The following is a 12,402-nucleotide window of genomic DNA, read 5'->3' as shown; positions in this document are numbered from 1 at the left end:
ATAATTTGCCAAGTACCTATATTTCCCTAGCCACTTCTCCAGGGGTTGGGAGAGGTAAGAATGACTGAGCCATAACCATTCCCTTCGAGCACAGGGGTTCAGAGAGTGTGGGTCTCAGTCCTGTCTTCAACACCTATTCACAGTTGACTCAAGAAAGTGACCAGTTCCCCGAGCTGTAGTTTCTTCATTTACAAAGGTGGGTAGCCACAATGGCAGCCAGGTCAGAGGTGGTGTGTTCATAAAACAAGGATGTGTGCTCTGTGTGCCATCCTGACACAGCCTGGCCCGGCTCTACCTGTTAGTTAGCCATTGTGGCTGTGGCCGTTCTCCTGCACCTGTCATTCTGGACTTTGATGGGAAGAGTACAAGGGAGGAATGTTTGCCATTTTCTGTAGAAGGAAGTTGAGACGGGATCATACCCTTTCATCCACAATTTCAAAATCCTCAATCTCCAAAAACAAGGGCTTGTCCTAACTCACTAGGATCTGATGTGGACTATGGATAACCGTCATTGACCCGGCTGTGTGTGGATGCTTACACGTTTCTGATGCATCAATGTGAAAGAGTTTGATTAGGACGCTGGCCCACACACCACAGTCAATGTTACACCTGCAGTGTGCAAACTACTACCTTTCTAATTCCAAAGTAAACCCAGCCCACAACACACAGGGACCAGAACCCACGTCAGCTCTGTGTGAGAGACGGCGCACCTGTATGAGGTCAGCTGAACTCAGCCAAGCCTCATGTGAATCGGTGGCTGATCTTGTTCCAGCTATTTAATATCCCTGGGATGAGTTAATGCCCGCGACAAATGAAAAGAGTTTCAGAAGGTTGCTGTGAAGAACCAGTGAGACACGCACAGCAATCTGATCTCAGGTGGAAATTGGCATTGCTAGGCAACAGTTTGCTTATTAAGGCTTAGGTTTCCAAGCATGAAAAACATCTCATTAATCATCAGCTTACCCGCTAACCATCATTTCAATCAGAAAACTTAACATCTGGGCCTTTAAGAAAAGTAATGTTTCTAAGATGATTCGTGTTCCCGCAGGAGGACTCTGGCCTGGATGAGCACCTAAGTCACGTACTTGCTCAACCAATGCTTGCTGTTTCTATCTTTCTAGCAGCGATAAGGGCGGCTGGACCAAAAGATGCCCATTTCCAACACTCCGTGCTGAGTTCTGAAGAGAAATCACGTTCATGGGAAGTGGGAAGGACGGGGCTTGGGACGGTGTCACAAAAGAGATCAACCAGACCCCAAATCTCTCTCTCGTCACACCATCGCGGGCCGTTATCCTTCCAGGCCCACTGTGACCATGCTTCCTGGGAGCTGGGGCAGCCCTCCGCCTCCCCCCTGCCTCTGTACATAGGCCTCTCCTGAAATTCTCTCTGAAGCCCCAGCTGGTACATTGTGTTTCTTTAGGAAAATGGGCTGTGGCTCATTCTGCGAAGTACAAGATGCTTGGGGCTGCTAGGAAATCTAATTTGTATGCGGGGGGAAGGCGGGGAAGGCAGGAAGTCTAGAAATAAGACAAATACAGAGAAAAGTGTAACGAACAGAGGACGAACATGTTCCTCACGGTGCCAGTCGCACGCACACTACACTAGTGAGAGGGAAATGTGGGAAGATTCCAAAAAGGCAGTCAGGGTCCCTTTTTAGGACAATGTCCACCTGACCCTGTAACCCTGGGCAAGTCCCATAACCTCTCTGCTCCTAAAGACTTTCACCAATGAGAATGAAAGAGAACATTCTACCAAACCGTCAGGGATCTTATGAAGACTCACTTCAAAGGGAAGACGCTATTTAACATGGAGTATTACAAGTATATTATTATCACTTTATTAATGGAATTAGAAGAGAGAAAACAAACCAAACACACATAAATGCCAGATGAATCCATACCCTTTGGTGTTTTAAAAATATTTAATATAGATTTCTTATCACTTTCTGTTTTAGCTGGGCCCCCCTCTTCCTCCCAAGGCTGCCTCATGCACACCAGCAAATGCTAACTACCACAAACTAGACCATGTCAACCGTCCATGGTCTAACATCCCAAACACCAACCCATCAAAGAAGACCCCCTCAATCATTCAACTTTCATTACCCCACCTCTGCCTGTATTGCTCCCTGTTCTCCTCTAGATATTTGTGTAGATCTTCATTAATCTTAACACCTTGTTCTCCCATTTTATCTGTCTGAGCATCTGACTTCAATGGAAGAATCTTAAAACTGGGAACCATCCACTCATTCACTTATCCATTAATTCAACAAGTATTTTTCAAGTACCTAGAATAAGTCAGACCCTATATTGGGTACATTATCAACACACTTTGTACAAGCTTTATTTATTTAAATAAATTCTGTGTTTGAAGGGAAATCAACTTTTTACGGAAGAGGAGGCAGGAGAGAGCCAGGAGGGAACACTCAGCGCAGCCTGGAATCTGAGTCTCTGCTTGGTCTTTCCTGCAAGGTGGACAGACCTGGCTCCCTTCCTGTGCTTATGGCCCATTGCGATGCTAACATTTCCCCAGAGCAACAACACTTCACAGCTTAATGGGTTGAGATTTTCAGCAAAGAGCCTCAAGAAAAGAGAAGAAGACCTTAATGCTCTGATTAGGCTCAAGATAAAAAAAGAAATGGGCCCCTAAGCTAGAATCTGTGATACCAAGTCTAGAAAATATTTTGGCTGTAAGACATTCTGGGCCAGTCCCACAGCGTCCAGGGAAGAAAGGTGAGTAAGCGTGGGTCATGGAAGGAGACTATCATTTCTTTCCCCAGGAGCCCTTCGGGAGTTAAATATGCTTTGCTCATTTAAACAGAAAAGGACAGAGGGTCTCAGACAGGTGAAACCCCTTGCTTCAAGTCATCTCTTCTGCAGGTCGCTGAGCTGGGATCCTAACCCCATTCTGCATGAAGGCAGAGACTGTTCATTTTGCTGGAAACAGGTGCCATGCAAGAAAAGGAAAGGTGTCTTTAAGAATCTTCGTGCAGTTGTGAGTAATTAGGAAGTGGGGGTTGCCAATGAAAACCTTCCTATCCCAGCGGATTCCCTTCAGCACCGTGGACAGCACCCGCAGGGGGCGGGCTCCACAGGCTCTCTGGTTTCTCTCCATCCCTCCCTCCTTCCAGCTCAAGAGCAGCCCATTCCTCAACTAAAGACCTCCTTGAATTCAAACTTACCTTCCCAATCCCAATTAACTATGGACATCTTTACTTCTAAACCACATTCTAAATTACAAATGTATACGGTGTCAACACTGGAATGGGTTATCTGTTTCTATGCCTCACATACTAAATAAGAGGAAATATTTGGCCAAAGGACAGCATGACTAACCACCCCTGGGTCACCTGAAGTTGACACTAGTTGGTCAGTTGGGCCCCAGGTTGAGGCTCACTTCACTCCTGCCTCCACCATGCTTGCAGGGGTGGATAAGGGCTCTCTAGATCCCCATCGTCACGCTGTAACCCTAAAGCTGACTCCGCAGGGTGATCTCGTCATAAGGACCACTAATATTTATTAAGCGTGGACCTAGGACACCATGAGTTAGGCAACTATTTTTATTTGTATTATATCACTGATTTTCACCCCAAACTCTGCCTGGGAGTTGAATTTACTGAACTCATAAATAGTTTTCACAGGGAAAGGGCATCTTAAAGCATTTCTGGTGCCCTTGTCTTCCTTTCTTCTAAGAGGCTGGAGGCTCCCTGTTGGGGAGGAAAGAGAGAGCACAGGAGAACTGCTGATGACACGTCGGGCTCACTGCCTCACAGGGGGCCTCAGAGACCAGCCTCGGGCTGGCAACGGAGCCACAAGGTCCTCTAGAGTCTGGATTCTGCCTCCTGTTCCTCTCCACTGGGCCCACTGCTCCAGGCATATGGGACAATTTTATATGCCACTGAATTCAAGACGAGTTGTTTCTGAGGTTTGTTTTTTTTGTTTTTTTTTTCCCCAGAAAATAGGAAGTTGCCATATATTTACTCAGATCTCTCTGAAACACTCCTGTTTCTTTGGATTGTGACCGTGAACGACAAAATCACTACCAGGGAGTCACGTGAGTCACCATGACCTCAATCAGCGCAAGCCTAGGAGGCTTACAGAGGCCAGCTGCCCGAACAGAGGGAAACCTGGAAGCACAGAATTTCACTGTAGAAGCAGCCAGCACTCCTGAGGCCTCAAACTTCTCATTCCGGCTCTTATTGTCAATGAGCCTTTTACATACAATTTTAAAAACCAACACCCTCTGTGGCTATGTTGTTGGGATCCCAAAGATATAGCTCTAGCATAAAAAGGGTAAACATTCCTACTATTAAGTGGATGCGGACCAGGGTTTGGGATAAAGCGTCCTGTAATAGCAGCATCTATGGTTTGCAGACACGCCATATCCTGACTAGCGCAGCTGGGAGGGGTGGGAATGCGCCGCTGGAAAGTGCTGACTCAGCAAGTGCCTCGGGGGTGGCAGGCAAGGGCACTGAAGACAGACAAGAAGAATTTTTAAAATATGTTTTCATAAATACACGCAAGTAGGCAAAAGTAATGTAATGATACAACATTTGAATGTGATTTTGAATATGTGTATTAAATTAAAACAAAAAAATACAGAAGCATTCCAATGTAGATCATTGATGGACTGACACATGCTTAAGTTCAAGCATCGGAGTTGATCAAATCACAGTTCGTGGGACGTGGGTGCGACCACAGTACATGCTCATCTCAGAGCACAGTCCACTTCCTGCCTCAGCATCCCCTCCCCGGGTAGGACCCCTGTGGGAAGCTCCTTCCTCACTCCTTCCCCTTCCAATTGCATACACTTTAGAATCAGGACAAACATCACCTTCTCCAAGAAGCCTTCCATGGTCAAATGGGACATATGGGCATATGGGACAATTTTATATGCCCCAGCTGGGCTGGGGAGGGTTCTCCAAGCTTTCTTGTGCATCAAGCTTCCCTCTACCCCAGCACCTGCCTGTGTCTGCCTACTCGTTTATCTGCTTTTCCCTCTGATCCCTGAGCTGTGGGAGGGCTGGGAACATGTCACATATATCACTGTTGGCCCATGGCCCACTGTAAGAGCTGACACAGGGCAGCCTAGTGGATGGGCAGCAGACGCAATCATAAATGCCCTCGCAGGTGATCAGAGCATAAATGAGTCAATGAGAGAACGACTCAGTATAAAGAAAACTTCAGGGAAGTGTCCCTGGTCACTCGCGAAAGCTCTCCTAAGAACAGTCCCTCCTGGGGGCTCCTGGGTGGCTCAGTCAGTTAAGCATCTGCTTTTGGCTCAGGTCATGATCCCAGGGTCCTAGGATCCAGCCCCATGTCAAGCTCCCTGCTCAGCGGGGAGTCTGCTTCTCCCTCTCCCTCTGACCCTCCCCCCTTTTCATGCATTCTCTCTCTCAAATGAGTAATTTTTTTTTAATCTAAAAAAAATTAAAAAAAAGAACAGTCCCTCCTGGGCCAAGTCAGCTTTTCTTTTCTTTCTTTTTTTATTTATTTATTTTTTTCTTTTTTAAGTGAATTGAGGACGAGATGACTGATATTTACCAAAGCTTCCCGCTTTTACCCCAGGCACACAGCTTGCCCACAAACCCAGCTTCCCCTGCTGTCAGTGTCATGAGGTTGGGGGAAATGAATTACCACTTCCAGGTCTGGCCCAGAGAGTCTGTCCACTGTCTTTCCCTCATTTTCCATTGTACACCAAGGACTCAGAGCAGACTCAGGTCCTACATGGCGGGATAGTCACTGGACCAAGGATTGTGGGTCTCTGAATGGCTGTGTGGATCCGAGCTCCCCACCCATCATGACTGCCAGTAGGCTTACTGGGAATGACATGAAAAGGTTTAGTGTGTGAAGCGTCTAAAATTTGGGGATCATCTGTTACCACGATTAGACTAAAAACACAAAACTGCCTAGATCTATTGCTCTGCCAGTTGAAGACCAGTGTCTTCTGCAACTTCATTTACCAGCAAGCATTTATTAGGCACCAACTGTATGGCAAGGATTTCAGTATCACCAGTGTCAGGAGCCCTAGCGTCTTTAGTTAAGTGGGATGTGATCAACTGCGGAATGGGGAAGTGGACTGAGGTGGCAGACGTGCTTCACAATGAAACTGGGCCCGTCCCTTTGCCAGGGCAACCCATGACATGACATCGCGATTTGCCTGGATACACACTCACCTTGATTCCTAGCGGCCCAGGTAATCCAGGTGGCCCACGAAGCCCCTGGGGAGATGACGGATGCAAGGACAACCGTGAGACCATGAACGAGCATTTACCCATCCACCACCAGCCAAGCTGTGTGCGCCCGAGGGAGACGAGGGTCTCACTGGGGGCTGTTGTTTACGAAGGAAAGCAGAGTTTTTGAGCTACAAGTCTCCTGTGGTGAATTCTGCCTCAGCCGCCTACAGCCTCTGTGTAACCCTGAGCAAATCCTGGCCCCTCTTAGCTTGCTTTCCCACTGAAGGTGTTCCTCTACAGGTTCCCGAAAGTACCGGAGGGCCAGTCTTCAAAGGTGAGCTCATGGATTCCAAAGTCCGGTCTCTTTCCCATTTCCCATGATATCAAGACCTGAGGGAACCAATGAGGAGAGTCTCCAACTTTAGGCTGAAGGGTTTTGCTTGATGCAAACACGTGGCCAGATTTTTAAAAAAAATCACAATTCTGCATTTGGATATATTGGCTGAAACCCAGAGTGAAGGAAGGGAGGGTCCAGTCCCTTGTGGGTTCACAGCCAAGTACTATGATTTTGGCAAGTGAACCTCATATTCCTCACCAATAATATGGGGTTGATAATACCACCTTGGTCTGAATTCTTGTTTCCCTCCCAAATTCATATGTTAAATCCTAAGGCCCAAGGGAAGGTATTAGGAGGTGAGGCTTTTGTGAATGGGATTCCTGTCCTTGTAAGAAAGACCCCTCACCCTTCCATCACGGGAGGACACTGGGAAGTGGGCATTCTGTAACCCCAAATGGGGCCTTCCCCTGAACCTGACCACGTAGACACCCTGAACTTGGACTTCAGCCTCCACAACTGTGAGAACTAAGTTCCTGTTGTTTAGAGACACTAATTTATGGTATTTTGTTATAGTCACCTGAAGAGACTAAAAAAATACTCACTTCCCAGGGCAGTTGTGAGAGTAAAGGTATGGTGCTGAGTGCCTGATAACCATAGTTAATGTATTAAACGCTCACTGAGTGCCACATTCTATGGACTTATGCTTTTTCTCTCACTTAATACTTGCGAGACCAGTCAGTCTCTCTCTCTCCCTCACCCCCCCCCCCAACCACTTTCCTTTCCTTTTCTACTTCTAGCCTGGTCGAATGGACACAGAAACCTCTGGACTAGACACTCACCGGCTCTCCATCCTTTCCCTGTCCAGGTGTCCCAGGGAGGCCAGGAGCACCAGGATCACCCCTGGGACCAGCTGGTCCTGAACGCCCTTCTTCACCTGCTGCACCCTGGAAAGAAAAGGGGACAGTTTCCAGGACCAGTGACATGCAGAAGGCAAGCTTCTTAATGGTTACCCAGCCTGTAGGGGAATGGTAGGCTTCTGGCAATAGTCTATTCTACATGATGTATATAATAAGTTGGACTGGGTCCCCCCAAACGTGGGTGCTGAAGTCCTAATCCCCCACACCTCCATTGAGAAACAAGATCTTTGTAGGTGAAACTTGTTGTGAGGCTGAGGTCATATGGAGGACGGTGGCCGTTGATCCAATATGACCAGTGTCCTTGTAAGAAGGGGAGATTTGGGACACAGGCAAGCACAAAGGGAAGACAGTGTGAAGACACAGTGCAGGGGGCAGCCATCAATAAACCGAGAAAGGGTTCTGGAAGGGCTGCTTCCCTTATGGCCCCCAGGAGGAAGCAGTCCAGCTGACACTTGGGTTGAGGACTCCCCGATGTGGTGAGAATGGTCGGGCAGTGCCTTTCTGGTGTTTGAGCCACACCATTGGTGATATTTGTCACAGCAGACTTGGCAAGCTGATACAAGGCGGAACTTGGGAATGGACAGGACATCAGTGCGTTATAGTCCAGTTGTCTGCCCAGGGCAGGAAAGCATCAGGTACATGCCTTGTGGGAGGCCCTCCCATTTCTGCTGGAATTCCTCCAAGAGCAGAGAGCTCACCACCTTGCTAGGCCTCATTCCTTTATCAGGCAGCCCTGTTACACACCGTTTCTTTACATTCGGCCAAGAGTACCCTTTCTGGAATCTTCCAGACATGTGACACTCCGCCTTGGAGCTCCGTGGACAGAATCTAACCCCTCTTCCCAGTGTGGGCCTCCAGCAACAGGAACACAGCTCAGGGCTCTGAAGTAGGGAAAGAGCTTTTAGGACCTGGGGAGGGAGGGAGCTGGGCTTGGAGCCTGGTCTCAGCACATGCTCACCATTTGGACCACAAAGTCTAGAGCTCCCTGTGGCAGCCCTGGCTTTGGGGCTTGGGAGGAACCACAGGGGTTCCTCCTTCTGGGCAAGGCTCCCGGGGGCTGAGCTGAGGCCTAAATGCCCGCAGACATTCCTTGCTGGAGAGAGGGTGCTGTGAGGAGAAGGGTTGCCAAGCAAGGGCCCTTCTCTGGAGGCCTAGGGCAGGATAGGCTTCCCAGAGCCTCAGGCCAGCCACCCAACACCGTGAGGGACAGAACGAGCGTGTCCTGGCAGCTGGGCTTCTGACCAGTTTGCAGAGCACCCCGGGTGCCCCTCCCAAAGCAGCCCTGGGTCTGAGCTCTGCCCTGGCGCCTGTGAGCAAAGGAGAGGTGTCTGGCTCCCTCTAGCGGTGGATGAGCCCACAGCTCCCTGATTGCCTCTTGCTCTCCACGGGACCTCCAGCATCTCTGTCACCCCCTTCTAAGGTCGTCAGTGCCCTACTTACTGGGTGTCCAGAATAGAGCGCAATCGTCAGATGCAGTTTAATCCAGGCAGAGCAGATGAGCCGGGGTTATTTTTTCCCCTGGCTTCATCTGGCTGCTCTGCTCTTATTACTGTAATCTACGATGGCATTATCTTCTTTCAAAACAAAAATTAGCACCTGCACCGCATAAGGGTTATTATTGGGCTTATCGTCGACCAGCACTCCAAAAATCCCTCAAGATATGTCCTAGAGGTTGGCTGGTCGTCTTCCTCCATGCTGAACCATTTTTCTCTGAGACATGTATTTTAAAATCCAGCCTCCCTGCCGAAATGCAAATGGACCATCTATTCTTGTTAAATTCTGCCAAAATAGAAAGGACAAAATGATCTCTCCTCTAAAAGGTTCCGGCTAAAGTGGACTTGAAAGGATTCCTATCTGGACGCTGAGGCACTGGCACTTAAAGGGGCCACTGCGGACCGTCGGCCAGGCAGAGGACATACCAGACGGGACACTGCTCACAGGGAGTGGCAGGGGCATGGGGCAGCGGATCTCCTCCCCGGCCCTGTGCTGAGCCCTCTGATGGGTCAGTTTTGCACAACCTGTCACCGACATGTCATCATGTCCTCGTGTTACAGACGAGAAAGTCCCAGAGCGCAGACGGCAGGCGTCTCTACACTGGCACACTGACGTTTGCGGGGATTGTGGTGGGGGGGTCGCTGTCCTGTGAGTGTGGGATTGTTGGCAGAATCCCGGGTTCTACCCACTGGAGGCCAGCAGCAGGCCCTTATCAATAAACCCCAGAGATACTTTGTAAAATGCAGCTGAAACACGCTTTCAAAAGGCTGGGGACCTTCCTCTTTTGACTCTGGGGTGTTGGTGTCTCTGGGGACACCAGGACTCTCTTCCTTCTAATAAATGAAACTCTTTCTCAAACTTGGGAAGGCTTCAGTGTACACACACAGGTGTGGGACGGATACGCTTGTGTACCGCATTGAGAGAAAGTGGGGTGTGGGGTCAGGCCCTGCTATGAGAGGTGGGGCAAGTCATGCTCTCCCCCAGAGCCCCCTCGGGCCCCCATCTGTTCCCTAGGGATCTGTCTGACTCGGGCCTGTTGGGAGAGGCAGCTGCACGGCCTTCTCTCTCCTCTACCTAGAAAGCTCCCTCGGCCCCCAGTGCCCGAACCCAGACCTAAGTGGCTCGGCTTTCGCCTCCATGGTTTCTCAAGAAGCTGAGAACAGATGTCACGTGCTGACAGCCACGTCTTACCTTCTCTCCACGCTCCCCGTCTTTCCCAGGGGGCCCTCTGATACCAGGGGAGCCCTGAAAAACAGGTTATGCTCATGGTAAAGTTCGAGATGGCCCATGGCCCCCAGACAAGGGTGAGCATACACCCTCATAGCCAAGGCTAACGTCTGTCCCTATGGGCTCCCCATCCCTGACTTAATTCCCCAGGTTTGTCCCTCTCCTCCCCGCCTCCCCATATGGCCCCTCCCCACCTGCTCACTCGCCCCTGCACCAAGCCTGCGCTGCCTACAGGTCTGCCCTCCCCCGGGCTCTGGTTCTCAGGGGGCAGGCACTGGCCTCCACTGGACATGAGGAAGGATGAGGGTGACCTTGACATCACCTGGGGCTTGACTTGGAGCCCAGGCTTAAGTGCAAGTGGTCCAGGGACACCCCAGGAGGGAAACAAAGCAAGGAGAAAGGGGAGGACGGCAGACCGTCCACATGGGTGCAGCCAGAGCCCGTCCGGCGGGTGCTCTCTGAGCTAGTGCAGGATGTGCCCTCCAGGGCCCCCTAGGGAAGGAACCAGGGGTTCACACAGCCATCAGCTCAGGCTCAGGCCCATCACCCTGTGCCCTATGGCTGGACGATACGGTCTCTGAAAGCCAGAGAAGACCCTCTGGCCAGGGAAAGCAGGGTTGGCAGGCACCCCGAAGCAGGGAGAGAGACGTGACAAAGGCCATGTTCCAGCACCACCTCTGGCGACCACCAAGGACATGACTCAGTCTCCCTGTGTCTGCGTTTCCTCTTGGGTAGAACAGAAGCAGTGAGAAGAACCATCTCCCAGGGTCCAGGGGCGTCCATGAATCAACACTTGCAGAGTGCTTACAACAGGTGCAGGGGCACCTGGGTGGCTCAGTTGGTTACGCAACTGCCTTCGGTCAGGTCATTTTCCTGTAGTCTCGGGATTGAGTCCCGCATTAGGCTCCCAGCTCCACGGGGAGTCTGCTTCTTCCTCTGACCCTCTCCCCTCTCATGCTCTCTCTCTCAAATAAATAAATAAAATATTAAAAAAAAAAAAAAAAGAACAGGTGCGGCCATGTGGAAATGGCCCATGTGTGTCCTCCAGACGGCTGTGTGATTCTTGTGGGCTGAGGACCCCGCAGGACGGGCCTCGGTCCACTTCAGGAAGACGCACTCTCTGCTGCCCCGGGACTGAGTGGCACCGGGCGTTTTACCGCAGAATGTTAAAGCTGAGATCAGTGTCGACCGTGCGTCTCAGGGCTAGCCCGCCATCGGTGCCTGGGGCCCCGTGGGTAAGGACTCCCGGGGGAGGGGGGCCCAGGGTATGTCGGTGGCCGTCAGCAGCCATCAGGCATGGCCGCTCTTTCCCTTTTGAGAGTGAAAAGCTGAGATCCAGGGAGGATCCTGCAGGGTTCTCAGCATGAGCCTGCGGCCAGCCCTGATCGGTACTGAGGGACCCTAAGGGTCAGGACCCGTGACTCCTTTGGCTTTGTCCTGTCTCTTCGAAAGGCAGGCTCTGAGGCTGACGGCAACCTCGCTGACGTCGACAGGCCTCCTGCGGTTTCCTGCAGTTCTCACGGTTTTTGTTCTCACTTGGAGGTCTGAGGAGCGACCTCGAGCCTGGGGCTGGTGAACTTTCTAGGTGACCTTGTCTGGGACGCCCATTTCTCCATCTGTAAGTGGGAGCAGGGATGCCTGTGCCTGCCCCCCTCCCCGGCCTGCCGGCTGCAGGGAGGAGAATAAACATTTTACAGGAGGGCGGGGGGGGGGTGGTTGCTGCGGATTCCCAAGCTGTGCTAGTGCCCCACCCCCACGACTCACCGCACTTCCTGGGGGGCCGCTGGCACCAGGTGGGCCCACAGGTCCAGGACTGCCCTATTCAGAAGCAGAAGTTTAGAAAGTCCCGATGTATCGATGACAAACAGTCCCCGAGCGTCTCTCCAAACCTGCCTTCTCCCCAGTTCACCGTAACTTGCTGCTTCTGACCCGATGCTCCCTCCACGGCAAGAGGAACCCCTTCCCATGTGTGTGCAGCAGTGCCCAGCCAGCCAAACCTCCCGTGAGTGGGACTCTGGCACAGACGAGGGAGACCGGAGGGCAGAAGGGCTCTCAGAGGTTCCTTAAGATCAAGGCACGGAGGGGGCAGAGGTGGTGTGTGCACGTGCACTTATGTGCATGTGAGTGTGTGCACGCCCGTGTGTGTTGACTTTGACAGGTGAATCAGGGAATGCTTCCGGAGGAAGTGGACTTGAACTAACACTGATGGTTAACGAAGATTCCCCAGGAGGAGGCGTGCGGGTCAACACCATGCA

General features: G+C 51.0%; 1 protein-coding gene across 1 annotated transcript in view; it reads right to left on the bottom strand.

Moving 5' to 3' along the window:
- COL22A1 (collagen type XXII alpha 1 chain) overlaps positions 1–12,402 on the bottom strand; it is a gene marked incomplete at its 5' end in the record, with an annotated part of 228,133 nt that overhangs the window by 80,510 nt on the left and 135,221 nt on the right. Inside the window, 4 exons of the mRNA XM_080800193.1 lie at positions 6,173–6,217; positions 7,349–7,453; positions 10,112–10,165; positions 11,912–11,965. Coding sequence (XP_080656319.1) covers positions 6,173–6,217; positions 7,349–7,453; positions 10,112–10,165; positions 11,912–11,965 — 258 coding nt within the window. The remainder of the gene's footprint in view (positions 1–6,172; positions 6,218–7,348; positions 7,454–10,111; positions 10,166–11,911; positions 11,966–12,402) is intronic.

This window comes from Martes martes, assembly GCF_963455335.1.
Source record: "Martes martes genome assembly, chromosome: 4".
Lineage (NCBI taxonomy): Eukaryota > Metazoa > Chordata > Mammalia > Carnivora > Mustelidae > Martes > Martes martes.
This window is presented reverse-complemented; position numbering and strand designations above follow the sequence as displayed.